This window comes from Ahaetulla prasina, chromosome 1 (genome assembly GCF_028640845.1).
Source record: "Ahaetulla prasina isolate Xishuangbanna chromosome 1, ASM2864084v1, whole genome shotgun sequence".
Lineage (NCBI taxonomy): Eukaryota > Metazoa > Chordata > Lepidosauria > Squamata > Colubridae > Ahaetulla > Ahaetulla prasina.
This window is the reverse complement of record NC_080539.1, coordinates 1946965-1966391: the sequence shown is the minus strand read 5'-3', so window position 1 is coordinate 1966391 and position 19427 is coordinate 1946965. Positions and strand designations below refer to the sequence as shown.

Here is a 19427-nt window from a genome sequence, read left to right as displayed (position 1 = left end):
GGCTTTCGGTTGACCTCCTGAGTGGACACCTGGCTTTGTCGTGTCCCCCTCCCCCTCCGACAACCGGGTCTAGGAAGTCCGTATGAAGCGTGGCAACGAAGCCTCTGCAGCTTTGCCAAATTCCTCCGAGGTTTCTCAGGGCAGGCAGGAGTCCAAGTTGTGACTTCAGCAAACTAGATGAGACTTTGCTTGCCTCAAAGTTGGAATGCCACAAGCAGGTCCTCTATATAGGCTGTGGGGTGTTGGCTCCATGACTCAGCATTTATCCAGGCCTGCCCCTCCCTTCCTTCTGCTGGCGTCGCCTCTCAGATCTCCGGAAGCGAGGATCCTCCCACTTTGAATTGTCTTCTGCTGTTTGAGAAAGGGAGGGGTCAGAAGGAGTAGGCCCGAGTAATTTCAATCCGTGGCCGACTTCCTCTGATGGCTGAGCCAAAGGAACACACGCCGTATGAGTGAGGTTTGTTTGTTCATTCCTGACATTCTGTCCGGGCATGGGGCCGGGGCCGGGGGCTGGAGGCATGACAGGCCGTTCATCTTCATTATCAGACTCGGAGTCTGATAGCAGGCCCGGCTGAGGAGAGGAGGGAGGATGAGGCACAACAGGCTTGCTTCCTCCTTTCCCCCCAGGTGAATCCAGGCTCAAGAGAGGCAGGTAATCCAGGCACCGCTGGCCACCTGCCTCTTTTGGGAAAGTTGGCAATGCATGCCGTATACTCCCCCTCCCCTTTTTGGATGCCCTCTTTGGAAAGGAGAACCAAAGCAACCAAAATGCCCTCGCCCTCATTGTCACAAACCCTGTGTGTGTGTTGTGTGTGTGTTCCACTAAAGGACAGGTGGAGGGGTTAGAAACTCAAGAGTTGCACAACCGCCAGACGTCCATTGATGGAAAGAGTTTGCAGGATGGGATCGGGGAAAGAGAGCGGTTGTGGACAAATCCGTGGTGAAGCCAAGAAGCGATTTGTGGGTCGTGTGGCGTCTTAAACCAGGGGTCTCCAACCTTGGCCACTTTAAGCCTGGAGGACTTCAACTCCCAGAATTCCCCCAGCCAGCTTTGCTGGCTGGGGGATTCTGGGAGTTGAAGTCCTCCAGGCTTAAAGTGGCCAAGGTTGGAGACCCCTATCTTAAAGTACAGGGAGTCCTTGACTTACGACTGCCATCGAGCCCATCATTTCCGTCGCCAAGTGAGATGTTCCTTAAGCGAGCTTTGACCCCTCCCCACTGCCCCCCCGTTACGACTTTACTCACCCTCGGTTCTTAAGCGAATCACTGCAGTCGATACATCCGTAACCCGGTCGTTAAGCGAATCAGACTCCCCCTTCCCCTCGACATGGAAAAGGTCGGGAAAAAATGGGGATCACCTGACACACACACACACATATATCCCCCTGGCGCACACAGCGACGGTCGTAAAATACGAACCGGTTGCCGAGCGTCCGAATTTGGACGACGTCGACCGCGGGGAAATCCTGCGCAAGTCGTAACGGTGAAAGAAACGGTCACGAGTCGCCTTCTTCAGGGCCGTCGTTGCTTTGGACGGCCACTAAACGAACCGTCGTAAGTCGAGGGCTAGCTGGACAAGACTGGGCCCGTAACATCTCCGCTTCTGTTCCCCCCCCCACTACCCGCCCCACGGCAGGCCAAGACGGAGGAACAGATTGCTGCCGAAGAGGCCTGGTACGAGACGGAGAAGGTGTGGCTGGTTCACAGAGATGGCTTCTCCCTGGGTGAGTCAGGGGTCTTCAGTGGGGGTTGGGGGGGGGTCTTTGGGGAGGGAGACACCTGAACATTTCATTTTGATTTCTTGGTGGGAGGGGGCCCAGAGCGATCTGCAAGGCGAAGGAGGGATGGGGGTGACCGGAGTTGGTTAGTTTCCATGTTGCGGTGGCAGGAAAATAACACACAGAGGGGTTTTTCTTTGAGACCCCGGAAGGGGGGGATTTCCTCTCCCTGAAATGATCCTGCGGATCAGGGGGAGGAAGGGGAAAAAATGCCTGGTAAAAATCGGAATGATGTGGAGTCCTTGGTGGTCCCTGATAATAATAATAATAATAACAATAACAATAACAATAACAATAATAATAATAATAATAATAATAATAATAATAATAATAATAACAACAACAATTATTATTATTATTATTATTATTATTATTATTATTATTATTATTATTATTATTATTATTATTATTATTATTTAATTTTTATACCGCCCTTCTCCCGAAGGACTCAGGGCGGTGAACAGGCAGATAAAATAATACAATATATTACAATAAAAACACTCTTTAGAAAACGTATTCAATATGGCCTAAAATTTAAAATACCATACAAAATATAAAAAATAAACCCCAATAAAATCCATATTTAAAAACCCTATTTAAGCCAGTCCTGCTCGGAAGAATAGATACGTCTTCAGCTCGCGGCGAAAGGTCCGGATCTCGGTTGCTTTCTGCACTGATGATGTTACCTAACTGGGTCGTGAAACGTCTGCAACAAAACCACCAGGCTCAGAGACCACTTAGGACCCTACAGTCCTCCTCCTCTTCCTTCTACGTCTCCTCCTCTCACCAAACCCCCTTCCCTTCCAGCACTGATAATGTTTCCTAGTTGGGTAATCAAACATCTGCAAGAAAACAACCCAGCTTAGAGAGCACCAAGGACGCCACGGTCCTCCTCCTCTTCCTCCTCCTCCACCACCTCCTCCTCCTCTTCTTCCTCCTCTTCTTCCCCTTTCTCCTCCTCCCTGCAAACCCCCCTCCCTTCCAGCACTGATAATATTACCTAGTTCGGTAATGAAACATCTGCAGGAAAACTGCCAATCATGAACCCCCGCAGTTCAGCATGGAGCTACAAAACCAGGCGGTCCTCGACTTACGACGGAGCCCAAGGTTTCTGTTGCTGTGTGCGACATTTGTTAAGTCAATTTTGCCCCATTTTGACCACAGCTGTTAAGTGAATCCCTGCAGGCGATAAATTAGTAACAGGGTTTTTAAGTGAACCCGGCTTCCCCCTTGACTTTGCATGTCAGAAAGTCACAGGAGGGGATCACGTGACCCCCCCCCCATCCCCCGGGGACACTGCGACCGTCATAAACACGAGTCAGTTGCCCTGTTTCGATCACGTGACCGTGGTGCTGTTACAACGCTCGTAAACATTGAAAAATGGTCATACCTCTCTTTCTTCCGTGCTGTCATAACTTTTATTTATTTATTTATTTATTTATTTAGATTTTTATACCGCCCTTCTCCCGAAGGACTCAGGGCGGTGTACAGCCAAAGTATAAAAACAACACAATGTACAATTAAAACAAAAACTTAAAAACAAACATAATCCATAAATGGCCAAAATTAAAACAATCACATTTAAAAGCCCTTAAAATTTATAAATAATAACCCCGATTAAAATCGTTTAGAATTAAAAGTTTAGAATTAAAAATTTAAGCCAGTCCCGCTTGAATAAACAAATGCGTTTTCAGCTCACGGCGAAAGGTCCGAAGGTCGGGTAATTGGCGCAAACCAAATAACTTTGAACAGTTACTAAGCGCCCTGTTGTAAGTCGAGGACTACCTGAATTCTCCTCTAAATTGGGAAATGTATAAGCCCCTATAGAATTAAGGACAGTGGCCAAGCACCTATAGAACGCAAATGGCCTCCAAAAACCCTTTTATATGATTCAAGGACCCTGCAGCTTTTGAAGGCTGCACCGATACGGCTGGTGACTTTAAGAACAAGCCCCTGAATTTATTGATTATTTAGATTTAGGTGTTGCCCATCGTGTCTGTGCCCAAAGGTGCTTTTTTTTTAAAGAGGCAACTGGACTTTCTGGTTTTTTTCTTTGAAGACGTTTCACTTTTCATCCAAGAACCTTCTTCAGCTCTGACTGGATGGTGGGGAAGGAAAGGATTTTTACTCCTTGCAGACAGAGCTGGTCGTTTGCATTCTTCTGAATCTGACTAGATTCAACAACCCATTGCCTTTAAAAGACAAAAGGCCCCTCTTTTGAAGACAGCAAAATCCACAGTTTTGTACAGAGAGGACGGCTGGTTTGCAAGAGGGGTCCAAGAGATCTTCAATGGAACAACATCCACATGGAGGGGAGTATGCAGTGGAGTACCCCCAAGGCTCTGTTTTAGGCCCAGTACTCTTCAACATCTTCATCAATGACTTGGACGAGGGGATAGATGGGAAACTCATCAAATTTGCAGATGACACCAAGCTGGCAGGAATAGCCAACACTCCAGAAGATAGGCTCAAGATACAGAAAGATCTTGACAGACTTGAACATTGGGCGCTATCTAACAAAATGAAATTCAACAGTGAAAAAAGTAAGGTTCTACATTTAGGCCAAAAAAACAAAATGCACCAGTACCGTATATGTGGTACCTTGCTCAATAGTAGTACCTGTGAGAGGGATCTTGGAGTCCTAGTGGACAACCATTTAGATATGAGCCAGCAGTGTGCAGCAGCTGCTAAAAAAGCCAACACAGTTCTGGGCTGCATAAACAGAGGGATAGAATCAAGATCACGTGAAGTGTTAGTGCCACTTTATAAGGCCTTGGTAAGGCCACACTTGGAATATTGCATCCAGTTTTGGTCGCCACGATGTAAAAAAGATGTTGAGACTCTAGAAAGAGTGCAGAGAAGAGCAACAAAGAGGATTAGGGGACTGGAGGCTAAAACATATGAAGAACGGTTGCAGGAACTGGTTATGCCTAGTTTAATGAAAAGAAGGACTAGGGGAGACAGGATAGCAATCTTCCAATATCCCAGGGGCTGCCACAAAGAAGAGGGAGTCAAGCTCTTCTCCAAAGCACCTGAGGGTAGAACAAGAAGCAATGGGTGGAAACTAATCAAGGAGAGAAGCAACTTAGAACTAAGGAGAAATTTCTTGACAGAACAATTAATAAGTGGAACAACTTGCCTGCAGAAGTTGTGAATGCTCCAACACTGGAAATTTTTAAGAAAATGTTGGATAGCTATTTGTCTGAAATGGTGTAGGGTTTCCTGCCTGAGTAGGGGGTTGGACTAGAAGACCTCTAAGGTCCCTCCCAGCTCTGTTATTATGTTATGTTAAGGTCATCTAGGTCCAAATTGAACAGCCCTCCCTCCACAGAGGGGGAGGGATATGACATCATCAATATCCAATCTACAACACAGGTCCTTCCAGTAGTTCCAAGAAGGCTCCACACCCATTTACACCACTCAGGTGACCCTGAGGACACAGACAAACCTCCAAGTGGCCTCAAAGACCCTCTATAAAGATGCAAATGACCAGCTGTCTGCCCCTCGTCTAGGGGCAACTGATAGTTTGGCACGGCCCCAAATCTTTTTTTTTTAAATAGTAATTTTATTAAATAGCACAAATTTTGCAACAATAAAAAAAAACCAAGCCAAACCTTTAAAAGCGTTTTAAAAAATAGGAAGCGCAGGAAAAGTGTTTGACTTTTCTTTTGCTGTTTCTAACTTGCTTTCAGAGGGGGTGCTAGTTTTGGGGAGGGAGGGGCAGTAGTTTCACAATGCTGTCTTTGTGTGGTTGGGCCAGCAGGTGGCAGCACCATTCCATTTGTGAGCCAGAAGTGAGTGGGTGGGTTTGTCCCAGTGAGGGTCTGTCTCACTTGTCTGTATTTTTTTATTTTATTTTATTTTGTCACAACAGTATAATATATAAGCATGAAACAACTATACAACATATAAGCGTAATGAAAGGAAACAATAGGACAGGAACGGTAGGCACTTTTGTGCTCTTATGCACGCAGGGGTCTCCAACCTTGGCCCCTTTAAGACTTGTGGACTTCCACTCCCAGAATTCCTCAGCCAGCAAAGAATTCTGGGAGCTGAAGTCCACAAGTCTTAAAATGGCCAAGGTTGGAGACCCCTAACGTAGTGGACTTCATGGCCCCTTATCCTCTCTCTCTCTCTCTCTGCCTTCCCAGCGAGCCAGCTGAAGAGTGATGCTGCCAGCCTCTTACCAGAGGGAAAAGTCAAAGTGAAACTGGACGATGATGGGGCCATTCTGGAAGTGGACGAAGATGATATTGAAAAGGTAGGAGGGGGAAGCTGGGCCAGGTGTCCCAAACCACGAGACAAAAAAGACGTTGAGACTCTAGAAAGAGCGCAGAGAAGAGCAACAAAGAGGATTAGGGAGCTGGAGGCTAAAACATAGGAAGAAGGATTGCAGGATTTTGGGTTTGGCCAGTCTAGACTAGAGAAAAGAAGGACATGATAGTGTCTCTTAGTATTTGAGGGGCTGAAGAGGGGAGTTTCAACCTATTCTCCAAAGCCCCTCAAAGAAGCAATGGGTGGAAATCAATCAAGGAGAGAAACCATCTAGAAATTAGGAGAAATTTCCGAACAGTGAGAACAATTTAACCAGTGGAACAGCTTGCCACCAGAAATTATGGGTGCTCCATCACTGGAGGTTTTCAAGAAGAGATTGGACAACCTTTTGTTCTGAAATGATATAGGGTCTTCTGCTTGAGTAGTGGATTAGACTAGAAGACCTCCATGGTCCCTTCCAAGTCGGTTATTCTGCCTGCCTGCCTGCCTGCCTGCCTTCCTTCCTTCCTTCCTTCCTTCCTTCCTTCCTTCCTTCCTTCCTTCCTTCCTTCCTTCCTTCCTTCCTTCCTTCCTTCCTTCCTTCCCTCCCTCTAGAGATTTCTAAGAAGAGACTGGGCAGCCATTTGTCTGGAATGATATAGGATCTCCTGCTCGAGCAGGGGGTTGGACTAGAAGACCTCCAAGGTCCCTTCCAACTCTCTTATTCTGTTATTTGTAACCTTCTCAACAACTGTCTCTTCTCAAGCAAAATCAATGGGGGGACATGGCAGATATTTGAGGGGCTGCCCCAAAGAAGAGGGAGTCAAGCTATTTTCCAAAGCACCAGAAGGCAGGACAAGAAGGAACGGATGGAAGCTCATCAAGGAGAGAAGCAACCTAGAACTAAGGAGGAATTTCCTGACAGTGAGAACAATTCATCAGTGGAACAATGAGTTTCCTCCAGAAGTTGGTGAATGCTCCAAATGGAGGTTTTTAAGAAAAGACCGAACAGCTATTTGACCGGGATAGTGTCATAGGGTTTCCTGCTTGAGGAGGGGGTTGGGCTAGAAGACCTCCAAAGTCCCTTCCAGCTCTTTTATTGTGTTATATTCTGTTAAAGCATACAAAGAACAGTTGCAGGAACTGGGTATGTCTAGTTTGATGAAAAGAAGGACTAGAGGGGACACGATAGCAGTCTTCCAATATTTGAGGGGTTGTCCCAAAGAAGAGGCAGTCAAACTATTCTCCAAAGCAGGGGTCTCCAACCTTGGCAACTTTAAGACTTGGGGACTTCAACTCCCAGAGTCCCTCAGCCAACAAAGCTCTGGGAGTTGAAATCCCCAAGTCTTAAAGTTGCCAAGGTTGGAGACCCCTGCTTCAAAGCACCAGAACCAAGGAGAAATTTCCTGGGTGAGAACAGTTAACCAGTGGAACAGCTTGCCACCAGAAGTTGTGGGTGCTCGATCATCGGAGCTTTTCAAGAAGAGACTGGGCAGCCATTTGTCTGAAATGGTTTACAGTCTCCTACTTGAGCAGGGGGCTGGACTAGAAGACCTCCAAAGACCCTTCCAACCCTAGGATGCTATGATTCTGTAGCAAAATCCTGGTCTTGTCCAAACTAACCTCCATTTTCTTTCCCCCCCCTTTCAAATCTCTTTATTGATCAGGCCAACCCTCCATCGTGCGACCGGTTGGAGGAGCTGGCCAACCTGGTCTACCTCAACGAGTCCAGTGCCCTTCACACCCTCCGCCAGCGCTATGGCGGCAACCTCATTCACACCTACGCCGGCCCCAACCTGGTCATCATCAACCCTCTCAGCTCCCCATCCATGTACTCCGAGAAGGTGGGTATGGGGGACCCCCTCCCCACAGAGGACGTAACGCAGGTGGTCCCCGACTTACGACCGCAGCGGAGTCCCAAATGCCCGTTGCTCAGCGAGACGGTTGCTAAGTGAGCTTTGCCCCGTGTTACGACCTTTCTTGCCTCCGTTGTTAAGGGAATTCCTGCGGTGGACAAGTTAGTCCCACGGTCGTTAAGTGAACGACCGGCTTCCTCTGTTGACTTCGCTGGGCGGAAGGCCGCCAAAGGGGATCACGTGACCCTGGGGACACGTCATAAGTACGAGTCAGTTGCCCAGCATCTGGATTTTGATCACGTGACCTCGGTTGTCCGCGTGGAAAACGGTCCTTAAATCGCCATTTTCCAGACGGCCACAGAAACGAATGGTCGTAAGTCAAGGACCCCCCGCACTAAGCCGGCTGCTTTCCCCAGGTGATGCACATGTTCAAGGGGTGTCGGAAGGAGGACACCTCCCCGCACGTTTACGCCATGGCGCAGGCGGCCTACCGGGCCATGCTGATGAGCCGCCAAGACCAGTCCATCGTCTTCCTGGGCAGCAGCGGCAGCGGGAAGAGCACCAACTGCCAGCACCTGGTCCAGTACCTGGCCACCATCGCCGGGAGCTCCGGGAAGGTCTTCTCAGGTGGGTCAGTCGGGGGAGGGGGAGGGGGAGGAGGGTTGGGGGTGGAGGAGGCCAGCTGGGAAGGAGAGAAGCTCCACTGCAGAGAGCTCTTTCTTTCTTTCTTTCCTTCCTTCCTTCCCTCTTTCTCTCTCTTTCTCTCTTTCTTTCTTTCTTTCTTTCTTTCTCTCTCTCTTTCTTTCTTTCTTTCTTTCTTTCTTTCTTTCTTTCTTTCTTCTTCCTTCCTTCCTTCCTCCTCTTTCTCTCTCTCTCTTTCTTTCTTTCTTTCTTTCTTTCCTTCCTTCCTTCCCTCCCTCCCTCTCTCCCTCTCTCTCTCTTTCTTTCTCTCTCTCTCTCTTTCTTTCTTCTTTCTTTCTTTCTTTCCTCCCTCCCCTCTCTTTCTTTCTTTCCTTCCTTCCTTCTTTCCTTCCACCCTTCCTCCCTCCCTTTCTTCCTTATTTTCTTCCTATTTTCTCTATTTTCTCCTTTCCCTTTCCTTCCTCCTCCTCCCTCCTCTTTCTCTCTCTTTCTTTCTTTCTTTCTTTCTTTCTTTCTTTCCTTCCTTCCTTCCTTCCTCCTCCCCTCTCTCCTCTCTCTCTTTCTTTCTCTCTCTCTCTTTCTTTCTTCTTTCTTTCTTTCCTCCCTCCCTCTCTTTCTTTCTTTCCTTCCTTCCTTCTTTCCTTCCACCCTTCCTCCCTCCCTTTCTTCCTTATTTTTCTTCCTATTTTCTCTATTTTTCTCCTTTCCCCTTTCCTTCCTCCCTCCCTCCCTCCCTCTTTCTTTCTTTCTTTCTTTCTTTCTTTCTTTCTTTCTTTCTTTTTCTTTCTTCCTTCCTTCCCTCCCTCCCTCTCTTTCTTCCTTCCTTCCTTCCATCCCTCTCTTTCTTCCTTCCTTCCTTCCTTCCTCCCTTCCTCTCTCCCTCCCTTCCTTCCTCCCTTTCTTCCTTATTTTTCTTCCTATTTTCCTTCTTCCCTATTTTCCTCCTCCTTTCCCCCTTCCTCCCTCCTCCCCCTCTTCCTTCCTTCCTTCCCTCCCTCCCTTCTTTCTCTCCCTTTCTTTCTCTCTCTCTCTCTCTCTCTCTCTCTCTCTCTTTCTTATTAAATACATTTGCCAGCCATTTCGCCCCAAGGTGACTGTGGGGGGCTTTCCGGGTCCATCCTTCAGGGTCCCTGAAGGTTTCAAAGAGAGTCTTTGTTTACATCCATCCTTTATTATTTTGACAAATAAGACAAGCTGAGGAACATATGCAGCAAACCTTCTTCCTCCTGTTTTCCCCAGAACAACAACCCTGTGAGGTGCAGTGGGCTGAGAGAGAGGGACTGGCCCATTTTTCATGCTTAAGGCAGAAGGAACATCCTTCCTTCCTTCCTCCCTCCATCCCTCCTTTCTCCCCCTCCCCCTCCCCTCCCTCCCTCCCTTGTGTACATGGCACCTCTTGAGAATTTGAATCACTCCCTGGCTGTTTTGCATAAATAATGCCAAAGAAGAATTTGGGGTGAAACAGCGCGACCCTCCAGGGGTGACCCCGTCTGTGAGACACTGTGTGGGCATCTCTGCGTTTGGATTGACTGGCAGGTCTCAAGCAGCCCTCTGGCCATTGCTGGGGTCCAGAGCAAAGGTGTCCTACCTTGGCCACTCGGGGGATTCTGGGAGTTGAAGTCCCCAAGTCTTAGGAGTAACCGAAGTTTGACACCCTTTGCTGTAGACCCCAGCAATGGCCAGTGAGGGTGCAAGGATGCTCTGGGCTGGAGCCACACCTGTGCACACGCACACACACACACACACACACACACTAATCCTGTCTCCTGTTCCCCCCTCTTTCGGCCTGGGCAGTGGAGAAGTGGCAGGCCCTTTATACCATCCTGGAAGCCTTCGGGAACAGCAGCACCAGCCTCAACAGCAATGCCACGCGATTCTCCCAAATTATCTCGCTGGACTTCGACCAGGCCGGGCAGGTGGCATCGGCTTCCGTACAGGTGAGCCGGGGGTCTCTGGGCTTCTCTTGCCCACAAGCCCCTCCCTACTCTATCTTACCTGTCGCTCTTTCTAGGGGCCAAAAACTGCAGTGCAAGTAATTCTTGATTTATGGCCAAAATGGAGCTCAAAATTTATGCTTCCTAAGTGAGATATTTGTTACATGAGTTTCTGAATTTTGATCACGTGACCACGGGAATGCTGTAACGGTCATAAATATGAGAAATGGTCATAAGTTACTTTTTTCAGTGCCGTTGTAAGTTCAAATGGTCACTAAACAAATGGTTGTATGTCAAGGACTACTTGTAGACTTACAAATGTAATTGAGCCTGCAATCTTAAATCATGCTGGCTGGGGGATTCTGGGAGTGGAAGTCCTCCCCTCTTAAAGCATGCTGGCTGGGGGATTCTGGGAGATGGAGTCCTCCCCTCTTAAAGCATGCTGGCTGGGGGATTCTGGGAGTTGGAGTCCTCCCCTCTTAAAGCAGGCTGACTGGGGGATTCTGGGAGTTGGAGTCCTCCCCTCTTAAAGCAGGCTGACTGGGGAATTGTGGGAGTGGAAGTCCACCCACCTTAAATCATGCTGGCTGGGGAATTCTGGGAGTTGGACCAGTTGACCAAGTCAACAGACTCATCACCGGCACCATCCAAAGCTGGGGAAGAAGCAAAGTGGGTTGCCCTCAGAGGCCCCTGGTGCCATGAGCGGTGCCCACAGCCAACCTCCTGTCCCAATTCCTTTCCTCAGACCATGTTGCTGGAGAAGCTCAGGGTGGCGAAACGTCCCTCCAACGAGGCTACCTTCAACGTGTTCTACTATCTCCTGGCCTGCCCGGACAACGCCTTACGGTGAGGAGACCCCCGAGGTCTTTGAGAGTTTGGGGAGACCTCAAAAACCGGGTGCCTTGAAAGGAAGGGTGGGAGGAGGGGGTCTTCAGGGTGACCCTGCTTGGATCTGGGCTGCTTCTGCGCTTGCCAGAAGGTCTGTCCACCTTCGTAAGTTGTCCATGGTGTGGGATATGAGGGCCAGTGGACCTCAGGGGGAAGATTCCCATCCCCACTGAATAGCCCCACCTGCCATGAAAGAGAACCCCCCTTTCTTGGTGGGTGAAGGGATAACAGAATAGTAGAGTCAAAAGGGGCCTTGGAGGTCTTCTAGTCCAGCCCCCTACTCAAGCGGAGACCCTTACAGAACAACAGAGTTGGAAGGGACCTTAGAGGTCTTCTAGTCCAGGGGTCTCCAACCTTGGCAACTTTAAGACTTGAGGACTTCAACTCCCAGAGTTCCTCAGCCAGCAAAGTTGAGGTCCACAAGTCTTAAAGTTGCCAAGGTTGGAGACCCCTGTTCTAGTCCAACCCTCTTCTCGAGTAGGAAACTGGGCGGCCTCTCCCAGCTTGGTAAGTATGGGGGCAACGGGATCTTTTCAGGGTCTCCCTCAGGGGTGGACAATTAATTTTCCCAAGGGGCAACATCAGAACCTGGGACTATCGTGGAAGGCTGAATCAACATGGCTGTTGAAGTACACAGGCATGCACAGACACACGTATGTAAACTGGAAAAACAAACAGATGCCTTCTAAAAGCAGGTAGTCCTCAACTTACGCCCACAATTGAGCCCAGAATTTCTGCTGCTATAAGCGAGACGTTTCCTAAGTGAGTTTTGCCCCGTTTTACAATCTTTCTTGCTAAGTGAAACGCTGCAGTTGTTCAGTTAGTCGCATGGTCATTAAGTGAATCCAGCTTCTTCCCCCGTTGACTTTGCTTGTCAGAAGGTCGCCAAAGGGGATCCCTTGAGCCCAGGATCCTGCGACCATCATAAGTATGAATCAGTTGCCAAACATCTGAATTTGTATGCGGTCCTAAGTGTGGAAAACAGTCATCAGTCCTTGTAACTTTGAACAGTCAGTACATGAACCGTTGTAAGTCGAGGACTACTAGTAAAATCAGGACTGCTTTACAGGACAGGGATAACCGAAGGCCGAAATGTGGCCTGAGAGCATAAAATGGTCCTGGTCAACCTGTTACTTCTGGTTGTCAGGATCCCAAGTAACACCCCCAAAGAAAGAAAACTCTGAGGCTTGAAGTTCCTCAAAGTTCCATTTTATTAGAGATGTCATATCGGCACATCTGGGAAAACCCGAATCTGAAAGCTTCCAGGTTTTCCCCACCCAAAGGAAACTCTTTAAGTCCCACCCTCCTGCACCCACATGTCCATCCCATGGTCCAGTGGTGAAACCTGAACCGGTTTGCCACAGGTTTGCTGGCCTCGCATGCGCGGTGTGTGCCAGATGTGTTCTACATACACGCACACGCACAGTGCACAGCAAACGCACGCTTCGCGCAGAAAAAAGTGGCTTGGGAAGGTAAGTAGAGCAGCGACGGGGGGCGGGGGGCGGTCACCTGTGCCGCGTGATTTAGATTCACTAGAAGGCAGGATTTCCTGCTTTCTAGCAATTTTAAATTGTGCGGCACAGCTGATCGTCAGAAATATCGGTTTGTCGTGTCCCACTCCTCCTCTGACAGCCGGGTCTGGGAAGTCTGTATCCAGCGTGGCCACGAAGCCTCTGCAGCTTTGCCAAATTCCAGTCAGAGCTGTCAGGGCAGGCAGGAATCCAAGGTGTGATTTCAGCAACCAGATGAGACTTTGCCTGACTCAAGGAATTCCAAAAAGCAGATCCTTTATATAGGCCATGGGGTGTGGCTCCATGACTCAGCACTTATCCAGGCCTGCCCTTCCCTTCCTTTTGCTGACGTCGCCTCTCTATTCTCCGGAAGCGGGGATCCATCCACTGTGTCTTTTCGTCCTCCTGCTCTGCTGCCGGCACTTCTAGCACGTGGCTGGCTTCGTGCTCACACGCTGTAGAAGGGAGGTTTGTTTGCTCATTCTGTCCGGGCATGTTGCCAGGGCTGGGGGCTGGAGGCATGCCAGGCCATTCTTCTTCACTATCAGTCTCTGGTTCAGTTAGCAGGAGATGGGCGTGGCCCAGCTGAGGAGAGGAGGGCGGGTGAGGCACAACACGGTTGGAAGGAACCGGTAGCTTTTTATCACTACTAGTTCACCCGAACCGGTGCGAACCGGTGCGAACCACTGACATGATCCAATCCAGTTTCCAGTTCCCAGTTCCAGCCGTCCAGGTGCAGGGCAAGATGTCCTTGACTCTCTGAGAAAGGAATGTTGTTATGACTACACATCACCCTTACTTCACGGTGTACATCCTCTCCTCTTCCTCCTCTCTTTGCAGGACGGAGCTTCACTTCAACCACCTGGCTGAGAACAACGTCTTTGGCATCATACCTCTGTCCAAGGTACTCAAGCTGGTTGGAAGGGGGGGCATTTTGCCCGGACCGCTGAGGAGCAGGGCATGACCTGGGATTGATGTTGACCAATATCTACCGGCCCTAAAGGTCTATGGAGATTCTCCAGTCATCCAGGAGAGTCTCCAAGAAAGTCTCTGGACTTTCTTTCTTGTTTTTCTTTGAGGATGTTTCTCTTCTCATCCAAGAAGCTTCTTCAGCTCTGAGCGGATGGAGGGGAATGGAAGGATTTACACTCCTTGCAGACAAGCTAGTCATTTGCAAACTTTTAGAGAGTCGTTGAGGTCACTTGGAGGTTTGTCTGTGTCCTCAGAGTCAATGGGTGTGGAGCCTTCGTGGAACTGCTGAAAGGACTCTTTTGCAAACCGGAGGATAGATGAGGTTGTTTCCCTCCCCTTCTCTGAGAAGAAACTCCCAAGTTTCCTCAACAATCCTCTAAAAGGATGTCCCGGCTCTATGGAATGAGCTGCCGGTGGGACTCCGTCTCCTCCCTGATCTCCAGACCTTTAAACGCGAGCTCAAGACTTTCTTTTTTCACCAAGCGGGGCTGGCCTGATTGATTTTAATATGGGGGTTTTTAACGGGTTTTTAACAGGGTTTTAGCTTTTGAAAAATTTTAGCTAATATTTTAAGTATACAGCGGTCGAATTAGATTTTTAAACTTGTTATAGTATTTTAATTTGTTTTGGATTTTTGTTGCTTTATTTGCTGTACACCGCCCTGAGTCTTCGGAGAAGGGCGGTATAAAAATATGAATAAATAAATAAAATAAATAAATAAATAAATGACCAGCTGTCTGCAAGGAGTATAAATCCTTCCATTCACCTGCCATCTAATCAGAGCCGAAGAAGCTTCTGGGATGAGAAGTGAAACGTCTTCAAAAGAAAAAACCAGAAAGTCCAGTTGCCTCCTGAAAAAAAGCGCCTTTGAGACAACCATGATCTGGATGACTGAGAATCACTACAGATGTTTAGCTATACAATTTGGGATGAAGACCCTTTGAATGGTGTGGGAGTAGAAACGGATTTCCAGAGGGGAAAAATTGCAGACTACAGGAACCATTTGCACCACTCAGGTGACCCTGAGGACACAGACAAACCTCCAAGTGGCCTCAAAGACCTTCTATAAAGATGCAAACGACCAGCCGTCTGCAAGGAATATCAATCCTTCCGTTCCCCACCATCCACTCAGAGCTGAAGAAGCTTCTTGGATGAGAAGCGAAACGTCTTCAAAGAAAAAGCAAGAAAGTCCAGTTGCCTCCTGAAAAAAAAGAACCTTTGGGACAACCAGGACCTGGATGACGGAGAATCTCTACAGACTTTTAGTTATGCAATTTGGGATGAGCACCCTTTGAATCAGGGGTCTCCAACCTTGTCAACTTTAAGACTTGGGGACTTTAACTCCCAGAGTCCCTCAGCCAGCAAAGCTGGCTGAGGAACTCTGGGAGTTGAAGTCCCCAAGTCTTAAAGTTGACAAGGTTGGAGACCCCTGCTCTGAATGGTGTGAGAGTAGGAATGGATTCCCAGAGGAAAAAAATTGCCGACTACAGGAACCATTTGCACCACTCAGGTGACCCTGAGGACACAGGTAAACCTCCAGGTGACCTTAAGGACTGGCTAAAAGGATGCAACTGACCAGCTGTCTGCAAGGAGTAGAAATCCTTCCGTTCCCCACCATCCACTCAGAGCTGAAGAAGCTCCTTGGATGAGAAGGGAAACGTCTTCAAAACAAATAACCAGAAAGTCCAAGTTGCCTCTTGGGAAAAAAAAACACCTTTGGGACGATCTACCAGGCTTTTTCCGGCTGCCCTGCTGGAAGAAAACCGCCACAAAATTATCCGGCTGGCTCTGCGTCGTCGAGGAGGCTCCCTTCCCGTGCCTAAAGGGTTTACACGGAGTTTTAATTAAAGGCTTACCTGCTTTTTCATCCCCGCCGGGAGAGGATCTGAGCGGGTTCTCCCGGCCTAACCTCGCTCTAGCGGAGTCACCCTCTTGGCATCCTTGCGGGCGGCGCTACAAAAAAAAAAAACTTTGTGAATTTTTTACAATAATCTTGATTTTTTTTTTTCTTCCTGGTTTTTTTCTCTTTGGCTGCAGCCGGAGGAGAAGCAGAAAGCAGCTCAGCAGTTCAGCAAACTGCAAGCGGCCATGAAGGTGATGGGCATCTCCGGCGAGGAGCAGAAGGCCTTCTGGCTCATCCTGGGCGCCATTTGCCATCTGGGGGCGGCTGGAGCCACCAAAGGTAAAAGCTGGGGGTGTGTGTGTGCACTTATAGCCTTTTGGAAGCCATCCCAAAAACTCCGGAGAACGAACCTTCGCCCTCATCCTAAACCCGAGTTTATTAAAGATCTAGAAAGAGGGCAGAGAAGAGCAACCAAGAGGATTGGAGGCTAAAACCTATGACGGAACGGTTGCAGGAGTCTGGGCCTGGCTAGTCTAGGGGTTAGCAGCGGATTGGAAACTCATCAAGGTGAGAAGCCACCTAGAATTAAGGAGAAATTTCCTGACAGTGAGGACAATGAACTCCTGGTATCATACAAAAAAGATTATATAGTATATAAACATATATATGAGTAAATATTAGGAGGAATAAGTATTATATATATAAGAAGAAGAAAAAGAAAAACAATAGGACAGGAACGGTAGGACGTTTGTGCTCTTATGCCCGCCCCTTGTCTGGAATGCTATAGGGTTCCCTGCCTGAGCACAGGGTTGGACTAAAAGACCTCTGATGTCCCTTCCAACCCTTGTTATTTATTTATTTTTTCATCGTTTAATGACCCCGTAATCCCTTGCGGGCTGGAATCGGGGCAACTGAACGGAGCTGAGTGTTTACTGGCCGGATGCCCTTCCTGTCGCCAATGCGGAGTTGTTCTTGTAGTTTTTTTTCCTCAGCAGATATATTCTCATTGTGCCCAGAGCGAGACATATCAGCCTCTACTTAGGATCGAACTCGCAGTCTCCCGATTGTGAAGGGAGAGAGCTCCACCTCCAGGCCTCTTCCAACTCTTGTTATGCTGCTAATTAATTAATTAATCGATGAGTGGGAGTTGTGGGTGCTCCATAACTGGAGGATTTTAAAAAGAGGCTGGTCAGTCCCTTGTCTGGGGTCATAAACCAAACATAGAATAAGATTTTCCCTTCTAATCCAATTAACCTCATCCGAGTCTTTTCATTTCCTAACCTCCCCCATAACATTCTAAAATAATACATCCTAATTATTCAAAGGCAATCTGATATCTCTTAATCTGATATATATTTTGTAAATAATCAAGCCATTTTTTCCATTCAATTAAATATCTTTCTTGCGTATTGTCTTTCAAAAAGGCCCCTACTAAGCCAAGTTAGTAACTTTCAATATCCATTCTTCTATTGTAGGTAACTCTTTTTTCTTCCAATATTGTCCAATCAACAGCCTTGCTGCTGTTATTAAATTCAAGATCAATTTACTCTCAATCCCTGTACAATCCGTTATAATTCCCAAAAGGAAAAATTGCGGCAGGAACTTTTATCTTCTTCAAGACATTTTGAATAATCCACCAAATTCTTATCCAAAAGGCCTTAATTTTCTTGCAAGTCCACCAAATATGAAAATATGTAGCATCATCACACTCATATCTCCAACATTTCGCTTGGATATCAGGATACATACATGATAATTTTTTGGGATCTAAATGTCATCTATAAAACATCTTGTAAAAATTTTCCCTTGTGTAAACTTAACATTTCTAACCCAGATTTTCTCCCATGGAACCAACATTATTGGTTCCTGAATATTCTGTGCCCATTTTATCATACAATCCTTTACGAAGTCCACAAGTCTTAAAGGGACCAAGGTTGGAGACCCCTGGACTAGATGACCTCCGAGGTCCCTTCCAGCCCTAGGACTCTATGTTCTATTTGAGCCACGTCCTTCCCTTTCAAGAAAGCGGCAGCTTCTCTCTCCAAGTCGAAACGGGGGACCATCCCTCATTGCTAGAGACCCCTGCAAGGAAGGAGACCTCCCTCACCCACCCACCCACTTCGTACATTCTCGTTTGAAGCGAAAAGGACAAGGAGAAACTCGACTAGCCCATCCGGAATTCCCCACACCTGCGTTCGGCTTATCTCATTTATTGGAAGCATTTTTCTATGGTTTTTTGGGGTTTTTTTGGTTTTTATTAAACTTACCAAAAAAAGCTTCCAAAGTAGGTTAGAGGAAGTTTGGAAATAATCCCTGGGCTGCTTTGGACCTTCAAGGAGTTTAAAGGGAGACGGGAAACTGGAGAAGAAAGGAAACCGGAGGCCCAGTTTTTCTCCAAACGAGTTTTTGAAAGGCCCCGTTGGAGCCGAAAGGAGAAAGAAGGGTGCTGTGAATTTCCTTTAAGTTTTCGGAGCAGGATTTTTTGGCAAATTTAGGAGGGGTGGACTTCCGCTCCCAGAATTCTCCAGGTTTAATAGATTAACAGGGACCTTGTAAGTCGTCTAGCCCAACCCGCTGCCCAAGCAGGAGACTTTACACCAGTTCTGACCGACGGCAGTCCGGTCTCCTCCTTATTTCCAGGTTGAATCTCTCCTTGGTCAGTTCCCATCCATTATTCCTTGTCTGGCCTTCAGGGGCTTAGGAGAATAGCTTGACCCCCAATTCCTCTCTGTGGGAGCCCCTCAAATATTGGAAGATGCTATCCTGTCTCCCCTGGTCCTTCTCTTCTTTTTTTTTTTAATTGAAAAGTTTTTACAACAACAATTAAATTTTTCCCCTCCCCCCTCCCCCTCCTTCCCCCCTCCCTCCAAAACCCCCCTCCCCCCCAACTTCCCGGAGCAAACACAAGGTATAGTTCAATAAACAAACAGTCATACATTAAATTTTTAAAATCTAACACAATTATAATCCTTCTCTCTCACATAACCTGACTTCTTCCGTTAAAATCAAAAACAACATCCTTCATTCAAAGGCAATCTGAAATTTCTTAATCTGATATCTATTTTGAATATAATCAATCCAGTTCTTCCATTCATTTAAATATTTTTCTTGAGTCCCTTGTCCTTCTCTTCATTAAACTACAGATTAACAGATTAACAGAGTTGGAAGGGACCTTGTAGGTCATCTAGTCCAACCCCTCACCCACCCACCCAAGCAGGAGACCCTACACCTACACCATTTCTGTCAAATGGCCATTGGTTGATTGTTCTCATTGTCAGAAAAATCTCTCCTTGGTCAGTTTCCATCCATTGTTCCTTGTCTGGCCTTCGGGTGCTTTGGAGAATAGCTGGACCCCCTTCCTCCTCTCTGTGGCAGCCCCTCAAATATTGGAAGATGCTCTCCTGTCTCCCCTGGTCCTTCTCTTCCCTAGACCAGCCAGGCCCAGTTCCTGCAACCGTCCATCGTATGTTTTAGCCTCCAATCATCCCCTCATCATCCTGGTTGCTCTTCTCTGCACTTTTTCTAGAGTCTCAACCTCTTTTTTATAGTGTGGGGACCAAAACTGGATGCGGGACTCTAGGTGTGGCCTTTCTAAGGCTTTATCGGTTGGTATTAGTACCTTCTTTGATCTTGGTTGAGGTTCTCCTGCTTAAGCAGGGGGCTGGACTAGAAGGCCTCCAAGGTCCCTTCCAGTTCATTCTGTTCTGTTCATGCAAGGACTTCCAGGGGAAACAACGTTCCAGTCATAA

General features: G+C 47.6%; 1 protein-coding gene across 1 annotated transcript in view; it reads left to right on the top strand.

The window, feature by feature from the left end:
• Positions 1 to 19427, top strand: part of MYO18A (myosin XVIIIA) — a 202251-nt gene that overhangs the window by 75900 nt on the left and 106924 nt on the right. Inside the window, exons 3-10 of the mRNA XM_058163839.1 lie at positions 1637 to 1724; positions 5930 to 6039; positions 7700 to 7876; positions 8305 to 8515; positions 10325 to 10467; positions 11210 to 11310; positions 13704 to 13767; positions 15873 to 16017. Of these exons, the coding sequence (XP_058019822.1) occupies positions 1637 to 1724; positions 5930 to 6039; positions 7700 to 7876; positions 8305 to 8515; positions 10325 to 10467; positions 11210 to 11310; positions 13704 to 13767; positions 15873 to 16017 (1039 nt within the window). The remainder of the gene's footprint in view (positions 1 to 1636; positions 1725 to 5929; positions 6040 to 7699; positions 7877 to 8304; positions 8516 to 10324; positions 10468 to 11209; positions 11311 to 13703; positions 13768 to 15872; positions 16018 to 19427) is intronic.